The sequence below is a fragment of the Nicotiana sylvestris genome, chromosome 2 (genome assembly GCF_000393655.2).
Source record: "Nicotiana sylvestris chromosome 2, ASM39365v2, whole genome shotgun sequence".
In the NCBI taxonomy this organism is placed as follows: Eukaryota; Viridiplantae; Streptophyta; class Magnoliopsida; order Solanales; family Solanaceae; genus Nicotiana; species Nicotiana sylvestris.
Window position 1 is genome coordinate 215,311,658 of NC_091058.1, and position 26,695 is coordinate 215,338,352.

Consider the following 26,695-nt stretch of genomic DNA (forward strand, 5'->3'; position numbering starts at 1 on the left):
CATGAGCAATGAAAAGGGTTCACATCAAGAAATTTGCTAATTGGTTAAATAAAAATCGTGAGTCCCGGCGGATCTAAGATTTGAATTTTATGGATTCAAATTTATTATTTTTTGGTATTAAATTTATTATATTTTTAAAATTATAAGCTCAAATCTACTATTTGATACAATTTTAATAAAAAATTTACGTATAAATTTATACTCCTCATCGAACGTATTGGGTTCAGACTTCAGAGGTTACATCAGCCCGATAGGATGCTACACATAATTTCATATATACATGATGACAGACATTAAGAACATAGCAAAAGCAAGTCGCATTAATTGAATTTCTTGTTGAGTTTGTAATCTGTATTCTGTTCAACATACTAGTCATGTTCAAGTTTAAGGGAAAATAATATTTATAGACGCTCTCAATATAATAGTTGGAAAAAAATATTTATATATATATATATATATATATATACATTTCTATATGTTATATACGAAATATATATAAATTTTATACATATTTGTGGCTATCGAATGTAAATAGTTTTAGCGGCAGACTAAAAGTGATCTTTGCACCAAGTTTAATTCCTTTGTATGCTTGGCCACGTAATTTATTATCTTTAATTCATTTTCATAAAGCACTATCTTTTAGTGGTAATTAGCTATCTATAGATATCATTTGTTATATTACGGGTTGTAGATATGTTTTGTGTTGTTATAAGATGTATTATATGTATTTAAGCTACTATATTCATGAATACAGTAGCAAAAATAAGCATGAATCAGGGAAGTCAAGCTAATTAGTTGTTGTATTCGAGTGTATTCGACTGTATTCATGGCATGAAACATGGGATTACAGCTGGACAAATTATTGTATTCGATTGTATTCACGGCGTGAAACAGGGGATTACACTGTTTTTAAACGGAAAGTGAATCAATTAACATAATAGACTCCTAATATAACTCAACAAACTCAATTATAACACACAAAATTTGTATTTCCAGTTATAAAAAAGATTCTTAACCGAAAAATACCCCAAAAATATAGCAATCTTCAGAGAAATTATATAATACATCTAAATTCATAAATTATATTAATTAAAAAAATATATGAATACATTCATGGCATATAGCGAGACAGTAAATACAATGAAATACATAGAATACAGCGGGATACATTGAAATACAATTAAAAAAAAAGACAGAGAATACACTGAAATACATGGAATACAGCGAGATACATTGAATTACAATGAAAAAAAAAGATAATGAATACAATGAAATACATGAAAGTACAGTGTAATACGTTGAAATTACATTGAAATATATTAATAGAAATCTTCTTCTTCATCGCGAAAGATAAAGTTGTGGCGTGGATGTCACGTGGAATTGCTCTGAATTGATGAAGTTGGTTTGACTCTGTCGAAAAGAACTCTAAAATCCCAAATAGAAGAAGACAAAGCAAAAAAAAAAAGGCGAATCCAGAGCCAAAGGTAGCGGACTTTTCATTCAGAATCAAAGCCGGAGATCGGCGATGGATACTGCCGGTAAACTCCTGTCGCCGTCGGCCACTAAGCCTTTTGATTTCTCCGACAATTCGTTCCGAAAAGAATGGTTCTGTCGCCTGATCAGCAGCGCTATTGCTTGGAAGCACTCAAAGTCTTGAGCATCATGTTTTTAGGGGATGGAGGAAGAGAATGACATGTATCAAAGTATAGAGAGAGAAAGAAAATAGTGTAACTGAATAGCGTATAGTGTATTTAGTGACTTAGGGGTAGGAGGTAACCAAAATTAGATATTTTGCTATAAACATTAAAAGGTAACTATATAATATAATTTTTTTAAATGGTATTTATTTAAAATAAATAAAGCGTTAACATTTGCTATAGGAGGTCTATGGTCATGATTTATTATTTTTATATTGAGATTGAAAAGAGGTTGTGATCTTAAAAGAAAAAGAATTACGTGGATTTGGATAACGGGACTTCATGAGTTAGGGCTCGGCCATTTAACGTTGGCCCCCTATTTTCTTCCTCATGAATGGCCCGCTATTGGTTAAGGCCCAAACTATACGGATATTTGTATCTATACTCAGTTTTGGGATAATGTTGAAATTATATATATATTATATAAAATTTGCAGGTCTATCCACTTTAGAATTAACTTCAAATTTATCGGGTTTGAATTCAAAAAAAAAATTAGTCTGAAGTGCAATATGCTTAAGGCCAATTAAATTTAAAGTGCACTTAAGATACACTTAAGGGCAAATAGGTTTGAAATGCAACAAATATTTTCATCCAATTAAGGTCAAAAATAGGTCTGAAATAAAAAAATTATATTTTCATGCACTTAAGGTCAAATAGGTATAAACTGCAAATTGCCCAGAAACAGAAACTTATTCTTCGAATTTCAACAATTCAATATACAATTTAACACCTAAATCTACTCAAATTAAGCTCAAATTTGAAACATAACCTCCAAATATCATCAAGAATAAACCTCAATCATCAATTTGTCAATACAAAAATAAATCTAACAAATCCATTTTGCAATGAAGAAGAAAAAGAAGAAGAAACCTTAAGCGGTTAAAAAAAATAATGCGCCATAGCAGCTCACTATCTCATCTGAATCACATGAGACCAGAGGCAGAGCTAGCCTTATAGGTGTGGGTTCGACGAACCCAGTCACTTTTGCTTAAATACTGTATTTATATTAAGAAATTCATTAAATATGTATAAATATTTAATTGTGAACTCAGTAACTAAGACGATTTATGGGTTTCGACACAAATTAAAAACCCATAAACTTTAAATTCTGACTCCGCCTCTACCTGAGACAGATGGAGTAATATATTGTACAGTAAACTTCACTTAGCCACCCTACCTTTTGTACTTTAGAAAAAAAGTACCTTCGAAACTGTTAAAGGTTAAATATTCTTTAACGAAAATGTCTTTATTTTTAGAACTCAAAATTCAAATTGGAGATCACATATTAGAAACATTTTCGAAATTTAAATGTGATGGGTCTAATCTTTAAGATTTTAATCACTAAAATTATGAATTCAAAAATTTTAAAAATAATTTAGTAAATTTGTATTTAAAGTGATGGATTCAATTATTTATTCGGTTGAACTTTGATTCATCCGCCTTTACATACACTTAGAGGTCGTTTGATATGAGGTATAAGAAGGTATAAGGGATGTATAAAATTTAATATCATTTTAATACTCTGTTTGGTTAGCAAATCAGGTATAAGTTATTTCGGTGTTAATTTTAACACTGGGATAACTTATACCTTATAGAAGGTGGGGTAATTAGCACTGGTATAACTTATATCTTCTTCTTAGAAATTATGCAATTGTCATTCTTAATACAACATACCAAATAATGAATAAACAACAATCCCAGCATAACTTATCTCAATATAACTTATACCGGCATAACTTACACCGGTATAAATCGTATTCCAACCAAACGACCCGTCAAGAGTAAAAAAATCTCAATTATTTGGCAAATATTTTATTCGTTTGCCGCAGCCCGCATGTCCCAACCACAATCCTTACTTTTATTGATGATGATAACATTGTGCTTCATTTTGTTACCATTATTTTTTTACCTTATCAGAAGCGGATACAGTATTTAAATTTAATAAAAATTACATATATAAAATGGGAAATTAACTGACTTTCACTACCTTGCGGAGCTAGTGCAATTTACAGAATAATTTATCCGATTATTATAGGTGTTTCTGTATTTTCTAGAGGCTTTTGAAAAAAGAAAAAAAATCACTCAAATTTTTCTAGTAATTTGCTTAGTCTTTGCATAAGTCGCAATTGAGAACTTAGAGATTCCTTTGGACATTGTAATATGGAAAATTATGCAACACAACAAACTATTCATTGTATTTAGAATTTGTAGTTATATTTTTAAAAAATTATTATTCGTAACTATCTTCAAATTTTATAGTAAATCCACCTTTAATACTGACATAATAGATTAATTACTTTGAACTGAAGAATGAGAGTGGCAAGCTCATGTAACTCAGTTGGTTAACGCACCCGCTTAGTAAACGGAGGTTTTGAGTTCAACTTTCAATGAGATTATTCTATTTTTTGTATTTTGTATTGGTTGTATTTATTGCACGAACGAGTATAGTTGATACATATTGTATGTTTTATTTATTGTGCGAACGAATACATTCTGAATACACAAGTGATACAAGCTGGTAATAATTAAAGAGTAGTTACGAATAGTAATTAACAAACTATAATTATATATAATAATTAGATAAACTATAATTATATATGATAATTAGGTTCTAAATGGTAATGATTTAATTTTTATTCATGAATTCGTTTATAGCTTTGTATGTTTGGACGTAGTGGATGACTTTGTGCGTAGTGTTCTCGAAATTGCTGGCGCACTCACCACCGACTCCTAATAATTAATATGAACGCAAATTTATTGACTTTTTTACGCCTGCCTAAGCAAGGCACCCGGTCTTTTTGTTCGATATTTATATTGGGGTCCGATTAAATTAGAATTGTACCGAAAAGTTTTACATTAGGGGTAAAACGCTTCTTAACAAAAGGCGACTTCATATCGAGAAACTTAAATTCGAGATTTCTGATTAAGGATGAAGGAGTACTTATCACTCCACCATTAACCGTCGTTGGTTGTTTAACCAAAGTTTATTTAATGCTGAAAGACTTAGAAAGTCTATGCAAATTGAACGCAAATTCTTTTTTTCTTTTTCTTCTTTAACTATCTTCTATTTCAAAGTTTCAAACTGGCCTAAGGAATTAAATATAGTGAAATGGATGACATGTCTCTTACTCTTAATTAAAAAAATTCGACTGAGCACTAAAAATAAAAAAAAATGGTAAAAAGCTTTTACCCCTATAATGGGCCATAACAACATAAATTCGGATTAATTATACTAATAAATTTCGAATACTAAATAATTATGCTAAAAATAACTTAATTAATTTGAATTAATCGACCAGTAAATTCTAAGTACTAAAGTTATACAGAAATTCTTTATTTTCAAAATACAAATTTGAAATCTCTATCCAAATTAATTAGGCCAATAAATTCCGAATATCAAATAACTATATCAAAAATATTGGTCAATTTAATTTAATATCTATCGAATTTTTTATTTTAATAAATATTATAGAGTCGTCTATGTTAGAAGTGTTTTACCTTTTAATGTATAATTTTTTATAATGTGAAATCGAAGTTAATCGGCTCAATACGATACCGAACAACAACAACAACAACAACAACCTAGTATAATCTCACTTAGTGGGGTCTGGGGAGGGTAGTGTGTACGCAAACCTTACTCCTACCCTGGGGTAAAGAGGCTGTTTCCAAACAACAACAACATCAACCCAGTATAATTCCACTTAGTGGAGTCTGGGGAAGGTAGTGTGTACGCAGACCTTACCCCTACCCTGGGGTAGAGAGGTTGTTTCCAAACAACAACAAGAACAACCCAGTATAATCCCACTTAGTGGAGTCTGGGGAAGGTAGTGTGTACGCAGACCTTACCCCTACCCTGGGGTAGAGAGGCTGTTTCCAAACAACAACAACAACAACCCAGTATAATCCCACTTAGTGGAGTCTGGGGAAGGTAGTGTGTACGCAGACCTTACCCCTACCCTGGGGTAGAGAGGTTGTTTCCAAACAACAACAAGAACAACCCAGTATAATCCCACTTAGTGGAGTCTGGGGAAGGTAGTGTGTACGCAGACCTTACCCCTACCCTGGGGTAGAGAGGCTGTTTCCAAACAACAACAACAACAACCCAGTATAATCCCACTTAGTGGAGTCTGGGGAAGGTAGTGTGTATGCAGATCTTACCCCTACCCTGGGGTAGAGAGGCTGTTTCCAAATAGACCTCCGGCATCCTTCCCTCCAAGAACTTCTCACATTGCTCTTGGGGAGACTCGAACTCACAACTTCTTGGTCCTCTTGGTTGGAAGCGGAAGTTGCTTACCATCCGAGCATACCGAACACCAAATAAAAAATAAAATAATAATAATAATAATAATAATATCTCACCACAATTGTCGTGAAAATACAACTTTTTCAACAACCATTACTTTCCAATGGGTCATTCTAGAAGGAGGAAATTAACTCTATATATATAACACACACACATGCCTTCTACTCATCATTCCACGTTTAATTTCTAACACAAATTATTCATTAAAGTTCTCTCTCTCTCTCCTCTCTCTTTCTCTCTCTAGCAATAACAATGGCAATCAAAGTTCATGGCCCTGTTATGTCACCTGCTGTAATGAGAGTCATAGCTACACTCAAAGAAAAAGAGCTTGATTTTGAGCTTCTTCCTGTTAATATGCAAACTGGTGATCACAAGAAAGAACCTTTCATTTCTCTCAATGTAAGTCTAAATCTTAATTAATTATTAGCCTTGTTTTTTCATGTCCTTTTTATTTTAATTTATAAATAATTACAGTTAAATTTCTCTATAATAATTATCTTGTCTCTATAATAACATTTTCTCAAAGCAAATATCTTTTTTGGGACCTATTTTCATGTCATGTTATAATATATGTTCTAGAGACGGAGTCAGAATTTGAAACTTACTGGGTTCGGGATTAAATTTTTGTAAATTACTGGGTTCTAATATAATAATTTGTGTTTATTCAATGAATTTCTTAAAATAAATATAAGATTTGGACCTAAATTACCGGGTTCAACTGAACTTGTAGTTGATGGACCGGCTCCGCCCCTAGTTCTAGTGGCCTAAAAATGCTGAAACGAGGCTGTTACAGATAGATTTGACTATAGTAGATTTAGAGTAGATCTAAGGATGGAGATCTCAAGATCCTAAAAAATAAAATGACTTAATTTTATTTTTTTTTATTCATGCAGCCATTTGGTCAAGTTCCAGCTTTTGAAGATGGAGATCTCAAGCTTTTTGGTAAGTAATAATTGCACATTTGATCCCTCAGTTTCTTATGTTTTTAAGTTTGGTCCTTTTGATATTTCATTAAGTAACCTTGAATTTAATTTAATTATATGTTATTAGCCCTCTACGTAGAAAATATGCTATTTTTATATCATTTCAGAACTATATAGCCCTAAAATATAGAGCAATAGTATAACTTTAACATTGACATACGAGTAATTTAGATAGTTTAGCAGATAATAATTCCTTAAATTTGTGGAGACTCACAAGTAAAAGGATCGAAAGTGTGCTTATTAATTAATTGAAGGTTGAATGTGTTAAACCGATATCATAATGATCAAAATCAAAATTTTATTAATATTTCAGGGACTAAAAGCACAAATTTTTATTTTGGTGATATACTAACTTTCCTTTGTCACAATAGCACCACATTATCTTCTTTCTTGAATTAATATATTATATATATTCGAAGGTGTGCCTTGGCGTAACTGGTAAAGTTGCCTCCATGCGACCAGGAGGTCATGTGTTTAAGCCGTGGAAACAACCTCTTGCAGAAATGTAGGGTAAGGTTGCGTACAATAGACCGTTGTGGTCCGGCCCTTTTCCGGACCCCCTGCATAGCAGGGGTTTATGTGTCGGGCTGCCGCTTCCCAAAACCCGTACCACATGATCATACGCCTTTGAACTCGACTAATCCAAATTCACGTCGCATAGAGCCCAGTAAAAGAAATTGATCCACCATTTTCTTTCTTGATTTGTCATATATTGATGTATGAAGTATTGTCATTTGCAGAGTCAAGGGCCATCACTCAATACATAGCACACACATATGCAGACAAAGGAAACCAACTATTAGCCAATGATCCCAAAAAAATGGCAATAATGTCAGTATGGATGGAAGTAGAATCAACAAAATTTGACCCTATTGCTTCAAAGTTAAGCTTTGAATTAGCTGTTAAGCCAATGTTAGGAATGGTAACAGATGATGCAGCAGTGGCAGAAAATGAAGAAAAATTGGGCAAAATTCTTGATGTGTATGAATCAAGACTTAAAGAGTCAAAATATTTGGGTGGTGAGAGTTTTACATTAGCAGATTTACACCATGCACCTGTTGTGCATTATTTAATGGGGACTAAAGTTAAGAATTTGTTTGATGCTAGACCTCATGTTAAGGCTTGGTGTGCTGATATTTTGGCTAGGCCTGCTTGGTCTAAGGCACTTGAGTTGCACAAACAGTAAAATTGATCCCGACTCGTTTGGGACCGAGGCGTAACAGTTGTTGTGGCCTATGAATCAGCAGGTTAATAAAATTGGGGCCGTAGGAAACTGGTCCCAACTTGTTGTTTGGGACTGAGGCGTAATATTGTTGTTGTTGTTGGAAAACTATTTTTATTGTGTTTGGTTTGAGTGTTATTGTACCGTAAACGTTTCTTTTTTTTTTTGAAGAAGAAATCTCCCAATATCATCTGTTTTTTTTTTTTTTGTTTGTTACGATTATGACTGTTGAATTACATGAAATGACTTTGTGTTTTTTTTTACTAGTTTTTTGTACTAAAAATTAATTTTTCTTTTAACTTGTTTATTTTATTAAATCAGGAAAAAATATGTATATATATATTTGGTTTGTTATATACAAAAATTATACAAATTTTATATATTTTTTCGATTAATCGAATATAAATAATTTTGGGCGCGAGTTAAAATTGATAATCTCCTTTACTATTTTTTGGGAGAAATTCAAAAATAGTTAAGATTTACAAGTGGTCATTCAAAAATAGCTACAATTTCAAAAGTAATTAAAATTTAGTCACTTTTCATGTAAAGATAAATCTGAACGAAAATATTGTTCAAAATTCAGAAAATACTCCGGTATTGTATATTGGAGTTCTAGCATAAGTATACTCGAACTATGGGCGGAGCAACATGAGTTATGGGTTCAAAAACTGTTTTTGAATGACCAGTACGAAATCTGAGTAGTACGTGTTATTTTTACCTATTTTCTTTCAATTTTAAGTTTAGTTCCATTGAGTTGTTGGCTGACTAAAAGATGCGATTAGAGACATTGCAATTATCAATCATGCTCATGAGACTTGGTCAAACTTCAATGGCCACATACTCCTATAGATTTTGAAAAACCAAATTTCTAAATAATCTTTTTCAATTTCAACCACTCGTTTTTTTGTCAACGTCAACAAATATTGCCCAAATCTCAAAAAGTGAAAAGCTTTATAAAATTAAATAGTACTCTTAGTAGATAGTACATGGTGACTGAACCTTTAGAAATTAAATGTTAGTACATGGTGACTGAACCTTTAGAAATTAAATGTCTCATTCATTGAATTTAAATTTATTCCCTCCTGTCTATTTTAATTAATATTTTTGTTATTTTTATACATATTAAAAAATTTATTAATCAAATTTATTATTAATTAATAATAAAATTGATCAAATTATTCTTTTTTTATCATTTTAATTTATAACGACGAGAACAATAATAACCCAATAAAATCCCACTAGTAGGTCTAGGGAGGGTAGTGTGTACGCTAAGGGTGTCTAACGGGCCAGGTTTAACCATAACCGGACCGGCCCAAACCGGTTAAAACTGGAACCGACCCGAACTGGTACAAAGGGGCAAGGTGGGGCTGGGTTAAAGGGGTAGGGGTTGGTCCGTCTACTTAAATTCTATCGGTTAACCGGACCGGTCAAATCCGATCAACGATTTTTACTGTTCAACCGGTTAACCGGCCCGGCCCGGACCGGCCCAGATCGGTATAACGGCTAGTTAATTTTTTTTATTTTTTTAATAGTGGGCCTTATTTCTGACCGTTGGCAATGGTCTTCTGCCCTTATGGCCGTTGCCCAATAGCAGATTTTCACAAATAGCCCATTTTTGATTTTTTTTTTTAAAAAAAATTAACACCCCTTTGAAAAACTATAAATACCCCCCCCCCTTCTTCATTTCTTCATTCATCTCTCATTTATCAATCTCAATTCTCTCTCTCATTCTTCAATCTTTACCTAAAGTGCAATTAACTATTTGGCTCTTATTTTTTTGGAATTTAATTTATCGTAGTATTTATATTTGAAGTTTGAACAATTGAACTTCAAAATTGGAACAATTGACGTTTCTTCGTGGTAACATTGGAGTTGCGAAATCATCAAGTGCTCAATTTATTGCCGAATTCGGTGCACGTCCTCCTACTCTTTCTCTTATTTACTATTTTATTTGCATATTTAGTTGTTGCTAGTAGTTAAATTTTATTGCTGCAAAAAGAGTTTGTAATAAGGTTACTAATCGGGGAAATAAAAAAAGAGGTAGAACTTCAGCATCTAGTAGTAATTTAAATGACTACAAATATTTCTGAAATATTACCTAATAATAATATAGATTATGAACAATTCCTGTAAGTACGTGATTTTTGCTTTACGAGCAATCGCTCCAAAAGAAAATAAAAATAGTGACAAATGGTTTCGCTGTACAATTGTTCAAGTTTTCGTGACATGTGTTATTAGTCGCTTGTAGGTCTGTCCATTTCGCATTTAGTCATTATCAAACAAAATACAAAAATATGTGTCGTTAAAAGAAAATTCAAAAAAAATATAAATATATGTGCGTCGTTCGTTCTAGGTTGTGATTTAACTTATTTTTGTGATAATTATGTGGAAATGTTACAGTGTTGTTGATTTTAATTTCACTATTTTATTATTACCTCATTTTTTGTTTAAAAGAAAAAAAAAAGCAAAAGAGTGAAAGAAAATCGGTTTGGGCCAAAAAGAAATGAAACAAAGCAGGCCCAAACCAGCACTCAGACCCAGTCCAAGTCAGCCAGCCCAAGACCCATTCACCAGTTATCAAAACGACGTAGTTCAATACCCATACTACGTCGTTTCAAGGGCGGCTCATCTCAGCCGTTCCAATCAATCCAATCCAACGGTCCAGGATCACTATCAGTAACCCATTTCAAAACCCGACCCAGGAACCAATCCGACCCAAATCCTCACTTAAACCAAACGACCCCGTTTAACTATCAAACGACCCCGTCCGTTGAGATCATCTGATCTAACGGCTCAGATCCAATCAGCCTCCCCGTATATAAGCCTCCTATCATACCCCGCACCCCCTATACCAACCCCACCCTTCATCGTCCCCAAACTCAAACCTGAAACCCCCCGAACCCTAGCAGCCGCCCTAGTCTCCTTCGCCATTAAAGCCGGCGGCACGAACGCCGGTGACCACCTCCTGAACACCCTAAGACCCCCTCACTCTCCTGAACATGGATCTACTATCCATTTGCCTCGAATCACTTTCGTTCGTCTCGAATCTTCATTTGAAGATTTGAGTCAAACCCGGACCTATGCCAAACCACCCCATCTTCATACCAGACACTCCCCTGACCTTCTTCGTGACCAAACCAAGCTTGGTTTGGTCTGAATCTACCCACAACTCCCAAAAAATCAGATCTGAAGATCCAAAACCTAGAACACTAATAGCCTTGGAATCCGGCCGGTCTTAATAAGGGTTTGAGGTTTAATGGATCTTAACCAAGGTGTTCTCATGTGAGAACACCCTGGTTAAAATTTGTTCGGCCTCAAGTGGTCAAAGTTGAGTCTGATTTGGGTCCGTTTTGATTTCAAACTTTGTTCGGTAAGTTTTCTTTTCCTTTTTCGTTTATATTAATTGCTGATTAAGTCATTAGCATTGTTTTGTGGTAATTGTTTGTTATTTTCTGATAGATTCTTAATTTCTTTCCTCTCTGTAAAGACCTTTTATTTGGTCGATTGTTTTCTGTGTATGATTTAAATGTATCCTATGATAAGCATGTCCGATTAGTATAGTCGTCGCATGAATAACTTATATAGGCCCCAGTAATTGAACAAAAGTTGTCTGATGCCCTTTAGGTCCCTGAACGTATTGTTTATATGAGCGACTGATTATTACCTGTTATAATTAGTATAGTCGACTCGATAAATGTCGTCGATTAGTTTTCTATAACTAATGAATCGAATGAGCTAATAATGTCGCATGACTAATTGAACTCTGCCACTGACTGAATGCCCCAACATTGTTTGAAATGGTTTGTTTGCATTGTAAAAATGACTGAAAAGGTTCAGTCCAGGCAGTCTTGAATTTGAACTTTCGTCAGTTCAAAAATGCCCTGATGCTGCAATAGGCAGGGGCAGTAATAATCAAGGTTGACAGGGGTAGTCTGGGGTTTGAAAAGAACAAAAATGATTAGTTTAAATGAAGCTAACAAGTAGGGTACTAATTTGGGATTAAACTAATACCAATGGGGAACAAGACACGAGAGTATGGGGCTTAAAATGAATAATAAAATGATGCCCATAACTCTTGATTAAACAAAAACCAAGCGTGGGGAACAAAGGGGCTGGCACGAAAGATGTTTAGGCATGGGCTTAAGGGGTATGGGCAGACTGCAAGTTGCAGATGAGGGCAGCTTAGCTGCACTTGGTCACTTTGGCTTATAAATAGGCCATTCGAAAACTAAAATAGGGCTGGACCTTTAGTCTTCAGAAAAAGAGAAAACAAAGTAGAATTTTTAGTCTTAAGGCTGGAGTTTTAATCTGAAGAGAGGTCTAGTGAGTCCAAAGAAAAACTGAAAAACATAAGGTAGTTTCCAGTAAACATTGCAACCAAACACTCTCTGAAAGTTGTATAAGAGTGCATTTTGGTCAAGCTGTCTTGGCCAAGTTCTGTTGCTTGCATTGACTGAGCTGTTTATGGTTGTTGAATTGTTGGTGTTGCTGCATTGAACACTCTGTTAGTGTTGTGGTTTCTCTACTCTTCCCTGGGATTACTCGACTATCTGTTAGTTCTTTTGTTCTGGGAATTATTTTGGTTGTTCGTGGACTGTGGAAAACAATTTTGGTTGTTGGTTTGTTGCTGTGCTGTTGCTGTGTTTACTGCACACTTCCCAGCTGATCATTCCTTTCTTCTTTGTCCTCTATACCAGGTACACAATTACACTACCAATGTAACTCGAAAGTTTGAGCAATGAGTATAAAAGAGAAGATCTGCAGATGTTGTTTATATACATGTACTGTTGTGTTGAATGTCATGTAATGTCTAATAGCTCATATTTTGGGATACTGAAGTTAGCTTACAAGCCTAGTTGATGTCAATGTAGGGTATCGAATGATAATTGTATATGTAAGCTGTTAGATAAAAGGGGTCTCAATGAACTAGGTTGCATCTCAGATTTAGTTTACTTTGTCGTATATGCTGTAACGTATGCCAAACATGAAAACTGTACACAAGGGGTTAAGTTCTTCCTTTTCTGATTAATGGTCTCATACAACTAATAAATCACCTGTTAAGACAAAGAACATAAAATTTGTAATATAAACCCCGTTAAGGTCGAGTTCAGGTCACAACAGGCCAAGCAGGCCTGCTTCGAGCAAGCAGTGGCCCAGGTTTGGCCCATCACGCATGGGTTGGATTTGGGCCCATGATTATTTATTCGACTGACTGTGCACGCAGCCTCGTCCCTGATTTTAAGCATTTCCGAATTCTGTTATAAATAACTTGCAAGCATTAATTAATTAGGACTATCTACTGCTTTCGATTGATAGAGACAAACACGACAAGAAACATAGTTGCTATAGGATATCCTTTTTTTTAAAATAAGAACGAGATGAGCCTCGATGAAAAATAAACAAAACGCGTAGATGTGGGGCCCTTGTTAAATGTATATTATTGAAGCATTTAGTTTCCGGGACGGGTTGTTTAGCAATCTCACAACCCTCCTAAAATAACAACACGTTAGTCTCTTTAGGATACGCTTTAATAAACCTTACCTTCTTAAACTCGGGTGCACATTTATGTGACCCAAATCCAAATCTCGACGGATTCGAAATGTATTTCTAATCACGGGTACATTGATTGTGACGTGGTCCGAGAGGCATATCCATGACGTCGCGAATTCCTTTTAAAAGTAGAACGAGACGAGCCTCGTCAAACAAAAATGTACACAGCTGCGGGGCCCTCTAACTATATATATATTAAAACACTTAGAATTCGGGACAGGCCGTTTAGCGAATTTTTCGGCCTTACCCAAAACAACAATACGCTAGTTGCTTTAGGCACGTCTTAATAATTTAATTTCCTTAAACTCGGGTGCACATTGATGTGACCCAAATCCAAATCTCAACGGAGTCAAAGTGTGTCGACGACCACGGGTACATTGATTGTAACGCGGTTCGAGATACATTTTCACAACGTTGCAATTCTTGATAAAAACAGTAAATGATAAAAGCGGTTAAAAGTTAAATTTTGCACATAAGTTCACACTTGTATAAAATCAGATAATCAAGCCGAATATAACAGTTGAGCGACCGTGCTAGAACCACGGAACTCGGGAATGCCTAACACCTTCTCCCGGGTTAACAGAATTCCTTATCCGGATTTCTGGTACGCAGACCATAATATAGAGTCATTCTTTTCCTCGATTCGGGATTAAAATTGGTGACTTGGGACACCCTAAATCTCCCAAGTGGCGACTCTGAATAATTAAACCAATCCCGTTTCGATTGTCCTTTAATTGGAAAAAACTCCCCTGCGCCCCCGCGGGCGCGTAAAAAGGAGGTGTGACAGCTCTGGCAACTCTGCTGGGGACCGCATAACCCAGAACCACTGGTTCAGGGTTAAGAATTCGAGCTTAGAATAATTGTTGTTATTTGGCTTTATTTATTATCTGATTTTTACATGATATATGCTTAATGTGCTAAATGATGCTTTTACCGCTTTAATATTATCTGAATTGTGTATATAAAACTGCTACGAAACCCTTCTTTCTGAGTCTTCTGAATTTATGGTGTACACGTGCGCGTGACCCACCTTTCTGTTAAAGTCATACCAAATAAGACGGAGTTGGGACAAGTAACTAGGCCGGGCAGACTTTCGTGCTCCCGGTACGTTGCCCCCGCTTCGGCTCAAACTGTCCGTTTGGGTAAGCCAGGTTTAGAACAATCAACCTCAGGGTTACACTTAGAATAACTCAGCCATGTACCGGATCCCTAGTAGGAACGTTTATTTGCATCACGTGCATTTGACTTAGGGGACTCAACACAGGGGTTGGGTCTGTCTAAGACAGGTGAACCCGAAATAAAAAGACCATCCTGATGCATCCTACTTGCTATACGTGCATTCATTTGCCTCGAACATGCTTGCTGACCGGCTTAAATGAAATCATGGTAAGAGCTGAGGAGTAAAATGGGTCATAATAAAAAATATATATATATATATGTAATAAAAATAAAATATAGTTTTCAAATCTTGAAATAAAGGTATTTAATCTTGAAAGGTATTTTGTCTTGAAAATAGTTGGAAAAATTCCAAAAAAAAAAATAGTTTTAAATCTTGAAATAGTTTTAACTGAAAACGATTGGAGTATGTTTTCAAAATGAGTCTTGACTTTATTAAATTAAATTTCAGATACAAAATGAGCACCACACAAAACCCCTCCTCCCCAAATACAGAAGAGTTTCTATTCCAGCTTCAAATGTGGTGGGGTGAATTAGGCGAAGATGGTCAAAAGTGGATCATCAAGCATTTGGGAAATCTCCCGGACATTATGAAAGTTAAACCCCGTGAGGATCTGATTGCGGCATTAGTGACTTTTTGGGACCCTGTTCACAATGTTTTTCGTTTCTCTGACTTCGAGCTCACTCCTACATTAGAAGAGGTAGCTGGATATGTTGGTTTTGACGGAAGTTTAAGGAATCAAAGCTTGATATTCACGAAGGCTCCCTCGGTACATCGATTCTTCGGTCTTTTGAACATCAGCAGTCAAATCAGGAAAAGCAACGTCGTCAACGGATGTTGTTCTTTCAACTTTTTGTATTCAAGGTTCGGAAAGTCAGATGGGTTCGAAATTCATGAGAAAGGCCTTACTAACAAACAAGACAAAGACGCATGGCAGGTTCACCGTCGTTTCGCCTTCATGGTGGCTTTTCTAGGAATCATGGTCTTCCCGAACAAAGAACGAACAATCGATATTCGCACCGCAAAAGTTGTGCAAATCCTCACCTCCAAGGAAAACCACACCCTTGTCCCCATCATTCTCTCGGACATTTATCGGGCTTTGACTTTATGTAAAGCGGGAGCGAAAGTCTTCGAGGGATGCAAAATTTTGTTGCAAATGTGGCTGATTGAACATCTCCAACAACAGCCCAAGATCATACAGTACAGGCCAAACAACGATAATTACATCGAGGGTTATGAGGAAAGAGTGAAAAATTATCAGGTTCCAGAAGGGACAGAAGCATGGGTATCTCGGCTAAGGGCTCTAACGGCAAATCAAATTGAATGGACTCTGGGATGGCTATCAATGAGGGAAGTAATACATATGTCAAACTCAAATAGTTATCTGCTACTATTGGGATTGAGAAGCATCCAGCCATACGCGCCATTGAGAGTCCTAAGACAACTAGGAAGATATCAAGTAGTTCCTGATGATGAAGATTTGAGTGCGCAAGAAATCGAACTACACCCAGAGGCCACTATTCCTGAGGCGTTACTTCAGCAGATGTGGAATGGATGTCGATACTTAAAAAGCGATACTCAAGTCCCAGACACTACAAAGGGTGAGATAAATCCTGGATATGCAAGGTGGTTCGAGAAACGGTCTCGCGTGGATGAGGAACCAGAACCTGAGCTGAGAAGGCCAACTAAAAGACCCCATATTCAAAACTTTAATGATAAAATCCAAGAGCGGTTGATCTGGGGAGAAAAAGAGAAGGGGTACAAAGCAACTATCCACGCCCTAAAGGAAAATCTAAGGAACCTCAGTCTGGAGAAGGATTTGCAAGCACAAGAAGCTGAAGGCGAGAAGAAGAGTCTAGCCTGTGAGAATGAAAGTCTTCATGCTCGATTTCTGAAAATGAAAAAGGCTTCTGAAACGCCAATGAGGAATTGGAAGGATCAAAAAACCATCGCCAATCTTTTTGAAAGAATGCAGGATTATGATTCCATTCTTGCTGCAAAAGAAAGGGCGTTGAGCAAAGCAAAAGAAAGGATCCAACAATTAAACGAAGAAGCCAGATCTGATAAGGAACGCCAAAATAGGCAATCCGAGAAAGACAGGGCACAATTCGAGAAGGAAAAAGACCATTGGATACGATCAGAAGACCAACTTCGTGCACAACTAGAAGATGCAAGAAGGTGCAGAGAGCATCAACAAGAGGACATTGATAGAGAAAGAGCGCTGATGAGATTAGAGCAGGCCAGACTCCGAGCTCTATTAGAGTCAGCCCTAGATCGTGAAGGCCGTATCCGAGATATAGCCACCACTCGCCAGCAGCAATTGCAGGATCAAGGCCAACATCTCCAAAATTTCAGGGCACAGATCCACGACCTGGCGATCTACACCTCTCAAAGTTATGTAAACTACCAAGGAATGGATTATGAAAGGTTTACCGAGCATGCACCCACCTTTGCCCGTCATCTAGCAGTGGAGTTGGAAAGGATGTATCGAACATTGGGAGGACATCCGGGTCAAGCCCCGCCTTGAGCAAATGATCTAATAATTTACAACACAAGTGGAAAGTGGGGCACGTTATGAGATGTTAAGAATTGTATCTTTTATTTCAATTTGAATGTGTGTATTTCAAGACATTGTTTACAAAGTTTTCAAATATAATGTTGATCATTTTCTTTTGTGTGTATTTCAAGACATTGTTTTTACAAAGTTTTCAAATGTAATGTTTGTTCATTTTCTTTTTATAAATGTTAGCCTCAAGGTAGAACTACGCCTGGTCTGATTCACGCGGGGACGTGATACGTAGGCAATCCCCATAAGATTCGACCGCTTTTAATAAAGAAAGAAAATAAAATAAAACATAGGGTTTCCCAAAGTACTTTAAAAAGGGACGGATGAGCAAACCGGGATGACGCATGTTGTTTAAGGCAAAGCATGTAGAAACGATTAACTGCCTAGATGCATTGCATCCTCTATGTGTTATGATCAAATCTGTTGAAATCTAACGCTAACAAAGTTTGTTATTGTCTGATTCAGACAGTTAGTTGTTAAAGAATTCTGGCAACACATTCATACCAAACCAGATCCAAAGGACCGGTAGCAACAAGCATGACTACTTCGGAGAATAGCAATGAGGAAGAAAGGCCGATGAGCCAGTTGTTAAAAGAAGCGATGGAAAAGATTGAAAGGATGGGACTAGAAATGAATGCAATGCAACTAGCCCTAGCCAAAACACAAAAGAGTCCTGAAACACTGGGACACATGCCGGAGTACCCTCACTCTGGCCCTTCCACAAGCCGCCCAAATCCCCTCTATCATCAAGAAAGAAGCCCTCATGATTCCCAAGCTCCACCACCCCATCAACCTCTCCCAACACCCAATATTCCCATTTTTGTGGGACCTGCATCAGCCCCTTTGCAGCGAACGACCAGTGAGCCATTGTTTCAGGCTCACGATACCCAATACTATCCCCCTGAGCCTACATTCCATGCACCCGAACCACATGCTTACAATCCACAGTTGGAAGTACTCGCAGAGGTTGAGAAGCCGGTTAAGGCCCTTGAACAGGATGAAGTGTTGAGAAAGTTCAAAAGCCTGGAGCAATCCTTCATGAACTTGCACGGGCTGGGCAATCAAGTCAGCGTGGCATACAAAGATCTGTGCCCTTTCCCGGATGTCCAACTCCCGGCTGGGTTCAAGATGCCCAAGTTTGATTTATATGAAGGGCACGGTGATCCCATGGCACATTTGCGGGGATTCTGTAGTAAAATGAGAGGGGCAGGAGGCAAGGATGAGCTCTTGATAGCTTATTTCGGCCAAAGTCTGAGCGGATCTGCACTGGAATGGTATACCAGGCAGGATTTCAGCAGGTGGTACACGTGGGATGACCTGGCGCAGGCTTTTGCAGGTCATTTCCAGTACAATCTGGAGATAGTCCCTGACCGTCTCACGTTATTGAGAACTGGGAAGAAACCCGGGGAAAGTTTTCGCGAGTTCGGGTTCCGCTGGAGAGAACAAGCAGCTAGAGTCGATCCTCCCATGAGAGAGGGAGAGATGGTGGACTATTTTTTGCAGACATTGGATCCAACCTACTTTGGTCACTTGGTGACAACGGTTGGAAAATCTTTCAACGAGGTGGTCAAGATAGGGGTCATGATAGAAGAAGGTTTGAGGTCGGACAAGATCTTGAACTATTCGGCACTTAAGGCCACAACCCAGGCTATTCAAAGCGGCACGGGGAGGTGCGTTAAGAAGAAAGAAAGAAGAGGTTGCCACGATCGAGGCAGGCAGTTGGTCCAGGGCTGGCAGGCCACACTACAACCAACCCAGGCCTCACAGGTCAAACTACCCATACAACCCACCACAAAATTTCTATCCACCTCGAGAACCACATTGTTCCGTACACCAAGCCCAGGTATACACTCAGCCTCCGGTTCGCCCACAATGGCGCGCACCGGCTCCCCAGAACATATATGCACCACCACAAAACACCTACCCTCCGCCAAGGGCATATAGAAACCCTTCAGGGGCAGGCTTCCGGGGAAATCCAGATGCTAGGAATGACAGGTTGCGGAAGCAGAGAACCTTCACGGAGCTGGGAGAAACCTACACCGCTTTGTTCCACAAGCTGCGGCAATTGGGTTTGGTTAGTCCTGTCCAGACTCGAGAACCAAATCCCCCACCTCAGAATTTGGATCGATCAATCAGTTGTGAATACTGTTCAGGGATGCTCGGGCATGATACCGAGAAGTGCTGGAAATTAAGGCATGCCATACAAGATCTTATTGACACCAATAAGATCGAGGTCCAGACACCAGAAGCTCCTAACATCAACCAAAACCCACTGCCAGCGCACCACGAAACTCACATGATTGAGTTGGTATGTGAGGGAGGAGAATTGAGAAAACCCTCACAAACAGTGATGATGATCCAAGCCGCACCGAAAGAAGTCTCAACCAGTGGAGGAACGAGTGTACAGTCGCAGGGAGAAGGCGTCAAGCCAGTAGTGATCTTGGGAAAGAGCCCGTCCGTCATAGCAAGCAAACCCGAGCCAAGCAAGTTGGTAATACCAGGGATCCTGCCCACACCGGCAGTCGTGTTGAAAGGGGTATGTAGAGAACGGGTGACCATAAAGCCTGTGGTCCAGCTGCCGATGATTGACAGCAGGGCAGTCCCTTGGAAATATGAAAAGGCGGTGGTGATGTACAAAGGAAAACAGGTGGAAGAAGTCAGTTGTGAAGCGCAAGGGCTGACTCGATCAGGTCGATGTTTTGCTCCGGTGGAGTTAAGAAAAACCAACACAGTGGCAACCAAAAAGCCAGTGTCCGAAGAAGAGGCTGAAGAATTCCTGAGGAAGATGAAAGTACATGACTATTCTGTGGTCGAACAGCTGAGAAAAACACCGGCCCAGATCTCACTGTTGTCGTTGCTGATCCATTCTGAGGAGCATCGTCGGGCCCTGTTGAAGATATTGAACGAGGCTCATGTACCCAGTGAGATTTCTGTAAACCACCTGGAAACCATTGCCAGCAAGATCTTCGAGGTGAACAGGGTAACATTCTCAGATGATGACCTACCGGTGGAAGGTACAGAGCATAATAAAGCTCTATACCTAGCTGTCAAATGTGAAGACTCGGTGGTAACTCGAGTATTGGTGGATAACGGCTCAAGCGCCAATATTTGTCCATTATCCACCCTGGACCAGTTAAAGATCGACCGTGGAAGAATCCGGGAGAATAGCATCTGTGTCCGGGGGTTTGACGGAAACGGAACAGCCACTGTGGGGGATGTTGTACTTGAACTGACCATTGGGCCGGTCCTGTTTACCATGGAATTCCAAGGTGTTAGATGCCACAGTTTCTTACAATCTGCTGTTAGGACGACCCTGGATTCATGCAGCCAAAGCGGTGCCTTCCACCCTACATCAGACGGTGAAGTTCGAGTGGGAAAGACAAGAGGTCGTGTTGCACGGCGAGGATACAACATGCACCATGGGCGGAACCATTGTGCCTTTCATAGAGACCACTGATGACAAAGGTCCTTGGGTCTACCAGATTCTCGATACAGGGTCGGCCAACAAAATTTCTGAAGGAGAAATCATCCCGCACCCTAGGGTAGCTGCCGCAACAGTCATGATGGTATCAGAAATGCTGGGTAATGGATTTGTGCCGGGAAAAGGCCTGGGAGTTGAACTTCAAGGGATAGTCCAACCTGTCTCCCTTCCTAAGAATCTGGAAACTTTCGGGTTGGGGTTCAAACCAACCGCAGCAGACAGGAAGCAAGCGCGAAAAATGAAGAAGAGGGTCTGGTTTCTGCCTAAACCAGTGCCACGCCTCTCAAGGTCTTTTGTTAAAGCAAGTGCCAAGGGGTCAGCGATCCCAAAGATTCGAGGACCTTTGATCGGTATAAATGAAGACCTGAATCAGAGTTTTGAGAGGCTATTCGCGGATGTCAGTATGGTGGAAGCTGGAGAAGGTTCCAGCAGAGCAGAGATACAATTTGTGGGGCCTGAGGCCAAGACCAACAATTGGACGGTTACTCCTCTTCCTGTCCGAGGGGAGTCTTGGTAGTAGGCTTTGATTAATGTTTTGTTTGTTTGTTTGTTTGATCGGATTATTCAAGGGTGTAATCCCAATTTTACTTTCGTTTTGTAAAAGTGTGAACCCTTTTTATCCTGCAAATTTAATAAAGTTCTTTTCTTTTGTCCCATTTTAATTTCTTGTTTTGTTCTTTTTCTTTCTGAACAGTTCTCTTTTTACTGGTCCTAATGACATGGCATGCACAGCGGATCTTCGACCTAGTCTAATAAATCAATCTGAATCTGACTCAATGATGCAAGAGGTCGTTTGTGATGATGAATCTGAATGTGACGAAGGGGAAGCCTTCGAAGAGATAAACCGAGAACTGTGCCAATTTGAAGAGAAACCCAAGCCTAACCTAAATGACACTGAGGCTGTGAACCTAGGAGACGCTGATAACGTCCAAGAGACCAAAATTAGCATCCACATTGAGCCGAATGTCAGAGAAGAATTGATCAAAACCCTCATGGAATTCAAAGATGTTTTTGCATGGTCATATGACGATATGCCTGGATTAAGCACCAATTTAGTGGTTCACAAATTGCCCACTGACCCGGCATACCCTCCGGTCAAGCAAAAACTAAGGAAATTTAAAACAGAAATGAGTGTAAAAATCAAAGAAGAGGTGATTAAGCAGTTGCAGGCAAAGGTCATTCGGGTCACTCGATATCCCGAGTGGTTGGCCAATGTGGTACCAGTCCCAAAGAAGGATGGAAAAATCAGGGTGTGCGTCGACTACCGCAACCTCAACAAAGCAAGTCCCAAGGACAATTTTCCGTTACCCAACATTCATATCCTGATCGATAATTGCGCTGGGCGCGAGATCGGATCCTTTGTGGATTGCTATGCGGGTTATCATCAGATCCTAATGGACGAAGAGGATGCTGAGAAGACAGCGTTTATTATGCCATGGGGAACCTACTGCTATCGGGTAATGCCGTTCGGGTTAAAGAACGCCGGGGCAACGTACATGCGAGCAATGACTGCTGTGTTTCATGACATGATACACAAGGAAATCGAGGTGTACGTCGATGATGTGATCATCAAATCTTGGCGTCAGGAGGACCATGTAGCAGACCTAAGGAGATTTTTCCAAAGACTCCGGAGGTATGATATCAAGCTTAACCCGGCCAAATGCGCATTCGGGGTTCCATCAGGAAAGTTGCTAGGATTCATCGTCAGTCGACGGGGGATTGAGTTAGACCCATCCAAAATTGAATCCATCCGAGATTTGCCACCGCCAAGGAACAAAACAGAGGTAATGAGTTTGCTGGGTAGACTCAATTACATCAGCAGGTTCATCGCTCAACTCACAGCAACTTGTGAGCCCATATTTCGGCTGTTGAAAAAGGATGCTGCGGTAGGTTGGACGGCAGAGTGTCAGGAGGCTTTCGACCAAATCAAAGGGTATCTGTCTAATCCACCCGTATTGGTCCCGCCTAAGCCCGGGAAGCCCCTAATTCTTTACCTGACGGTCTTGGAAAATTCATTTGGTTGTGTGTTGGGGCAACATGACGACACAGGAAGGAAGGAGCAAGCCATCTACTATCTTAGCAAGAAATTCACAGTGCATGAGGTCAAGTACACTCAACTCGAGAAAACATGCTGCGCCCTAACTTGGGTAGCTCAGAAGTTGAAGCACTACCTGTCTTCATATACTACTTATCTCATATCCCGCTTGGACCCATTGAAGTATATCTTTCAGAAACCTATGCCCACGGGAAGGTTGGCAAAATGGCAAATTCTGCTCACAGAGTTTGATATCATCTACGTAACGAGGACGGCCATGAAAGCCCAGGCACTGGCAGACCATTTGGCAGAGAATCCCGTTGATGAAAAATACGAGCCCTTAAGAACGTATTTTCCTGACGAAGAGGTGATGCATACGAATGATTTGGAATTACCTGAGGAACCAGGTTGGAAGCTTTTCTTCGATGGAGCTGCAAACGCAAAAGGGGTTGGAATAGGAGCAGTACTCATTTCTGAAACAGGACGGCATTATCCTGTTACGGCTCAACTACGCTTCTATTGCACCAACAATATGGCCGAGTATGAGGCTTGCATTCTGGGTCTGCGCCTGGCTGCCGACATGGATGTCCAAGACGTCTTGGTCTTGGGAGACTCGGACCTCTTGATACATCAAATTCAGGGAGAATGGGAAACACGAGATCTAAAACTCGTACCATACCGACAATGCTTGCATGATCTGAGCAAGCAATTTCGATCGGTGAAGTTCAAACACATCCCTAGAGTTCACAACGAGGTTGCGGATGCTTTGGCCACCTTAGCATCAATGCTGCACCATCCTGACAAAATGTATGTTGATCCTCTACACATCCAGGTCCGTGATCAGCACGCCTACTGTAATGCCATAGAAGAAGAAGCAGATGGCAAACCCTGGTTTCATGATATCAAGGAATACCTCAGAATGGGGATATATCCAGAACATGCCTCTGGAGACCAAAAAAGAGCCCTTCGGCGTTTGTCGAATGGTTTCTTCCTCAGTGGAGGAGTATTGTACAAAAGAACCCCGGATTTGGGATTGTTGAGATGCATAGATGCCAGTCAAGCAACGACGGTTATGGCAGAGGTACATGCTGGAGTTTGTGGGCCACACATGAGCGGATATGTATTGGCAAGAAAGATCCTTCGAACAGGGTGTTATTGGCTCACCATGGAACACGACTGTATCACTTTTGTGAGGAAATGCCATCAGTGCCAGATACATGGAGATTTGATTCATTCTCCGCCAACAGAGTTACATACGATGTCAGCACCCTGGCCGTTTGTGGCATGGGGCATGGATGTCATTGGGCCCATCGAGCCGGCAGCATCCAACGGTCATAGGTTCATTCTAGTGACCATTGATTACTTCACCAAATGGGTTGAGGCTAAAACCTTCAAATCAGTAACCAAGAAGGCAGTGGTGGACTTTGTTCACTCCCATATCATCTGCAGATTTGGGATCCCAAAAGTGATCATCACGGATAACGGTGCGAATCTTAATAGCAGCTTGATGAGAGAGGTATGCCAACAATTCAAGATTACACACCGCAATTCCACCCCATATCGTCCCAAGGCGAATGGAGCAGTCGAAGCAGCCAATAAGAATATCAAGAAGATACTGCGAAAAATGGTGGAAGGGTCCAGACAATGGCACGAGAAATTACCCTTTGCTTTGTTGGGGTACCGCACTACCGTCCGGACCTCCATAGGCACAACTCCTTATTTGTTGGTGTATGGAACTGAGGCCGTGATACCAACGGAGGTCGAAATTCCATCCCTCCGAATTGTCGCTGAAGCCGGGATTGATGATGATGAATGGGTAAAAGCTCGATTGGAACAGTTGAGCCTGATAGATGAGAAAAGATTGGCAGCAGTGTGCCATGGTCAACTGTATCAGAAGAGAATGGCAAGAGCATATAACAAGAAGGTGCGCCCCAGGAAGTTTGAGGTAGGGCAGCAGGTGTTAAAGAAGATCCTCCCACATCAGGTCGAGGCAAAAGGCAAATTCGCCCCAAATTGGCAAGGGCCTTATATCGTGACCAGAGTATTGTCCAACGGTGCTTTGTGTTTGACAGATGTCGAGGGTAGATGTGTCGACATGGCTATCAATTCAGATGCAGTCAAGAGATATTATGCGTAATTTCTTTAATTATGGCAATTTTTGGTTTATTTGTTTGTATTTGGCATTTGTTGAATAATGAGATGACAGAGACAATTCTTTCTTCTATCCAAACACTTTTAACCCTTGCTTCCCCCTTTGAGCCTAAGTAATTCTTTCATACCCCTCTTTTGGAATCACTAATTGAGAAGACATGAAAAAAAAAAGAAGAAAAAGAAAAGAGAGAAAATGAAAAGAAGGAAAAGAGAAAAAAAAAAAAAGATAAAATCATAAGGAATATAAAACCGTGGGAACTACGTTTGACCTGATTCCTCAAAGAGGATACGTAGGCGCCTCACGGCTCGGTCATAGTATGCATCATAGCAAATATAGGATGCATAATGTACATAGTGTGCATAATAGGCACAATGTGCGTAACGCACATAGCTCAACATAAGCATAAAAAATAAATTCCCCAAGCAAGAAAACTGGGGCAGAGGTTATGTTTTAAGTTCCAACAAAGGTTTGATTCCAAAAGTTGTAGCACATCACCCTTCAAATTGTTTTCATTTTTGTAGCCTTTCTTCAATCCCACACCAAAACCAACATCAACATCCAAAAGACCTCCCGATCAATGTTCGAGAGATGCCAAATCCGGCAAATAAGGCCGAGAATAATACACTGATCCCCAGCAAAGAAGAGGATCGTAAGACTGGGAATGAGTTGATAGTCAAAAGAATCCCCGGAAGAGAGGGTCGTATCTACAACACCCCGGATCCTCGAAAGAAATAAAATGAGAGAGTCTTATCGGTGAAAACCTTCACAGGCACCGAGAGGCGATGTAAGATGAGGGATATGAAATGAGAGAGTCTTATTGGTGAAAACCTTCACAGGCACCATAAGGCGCCGGGAGATGAGAGAAAAGAGAGAGTCTCATTAGTGAAAACCCCTCGAAGGGCACTATGAGGCGACAAGACGAATCAACAAAAGCTACCACATTTGCAACAGCATGGACAGTCATTTATCATCCCCAGCAAGTCAGACCATCCGGCAAATCGATTGATACAAATAGACTGGGTCGGGAATCTATGGTGCACGTCATGATCACGGGGACCAGTCATGTCCTCCAGATAAGTTCTTTTGAGTCTCTTCTCCCACCAAAATTGGGTTCAGAAAGATTTTCTATTTTTCTAGCTTTTATTTCTCTTCCTAAAATTTGTCTTGAAAAGGATTTTTTTTCAAAGCTTACTATCAGAAACCGGAGGGGAATTATCCAATGCAGGATAATACAAACAGTCTTAGAAGCCGATTTAAGGTAGTGCAGTAATCGTGCCCGGCAATTTTGGAGGAAGTGAGCTCCTAAAGGGAGTGGTTTCGGGAGTTAAGAGAAGACTCCCACAGAATATGCTTAAAGAAAAAGCGAAAAAGGGGATTAATTGAAAGCCAATCCCCAGCAGGCTAGAGACCCCCAACAGGCAACTTTGCCTACTAATCGAGTGGGACATGGAGCAAGAAAAGAGAAGAAAGGAAAATCATCCGCCAAAAGGCACCCTCTACCACCACAGTGAAAACTGATTAAATCCTTT

General features: G+C 39.3%; 1 protein-coding gene across 1 annotated transcript; it reads left to right on the plus strand.

Moving 5' to 3' along the window:
* Window positions 1-6,105: 6,105 nt before the first annotated feature.
* On the plus strand, window positions 6,106-8,392 carry LOC104236926 (glutathione S-transferase). Its single transcript, XM_009790972.2, has 3 exons — window positions 6,106-6,399; window positions 6,894-6,942; window positions 7,724-8,392. Exons 1-3 carry the CDS (start codon window positions 6,253-6,255, stop codon window positions 8,167-8,169), a joined length of 642 nt encoding a protein of 213 aa, XP_009789274.1. The 5' UTR covers window positions 6,106-6,252; the 3' UTR covers window positions 8,170-8,392.
* The last annotated feature ends 18,303 nt before the right edge of the window (window positions 8,393-26,695 follow it).

Bases quoted from the DNA above. Each gene is read 5' to 3' on its own strand.
- LOC104236926 (XM_009790972.2), top strand. From the start codon at position 6,253: ATGGCAATCAAAGTTCATGGCCCTGTTATGTCACCTGCTGTAATGAGA. The intron at 6,400-6,893 runs GTAAGTCTAAAT...TTATTCATGCAG, and splicing joins AACCTTTCATTTCTCTCAAT to CCATTTGGTCAAGTTCCAGC. The intron at 6,943-7,723 runs GTAAGTAATAAT...TGTCATTTGCAG, and splicing joins TGGAGATCTCAAGCTTTTTG to AGTCAAGGGCCATCACTCAA.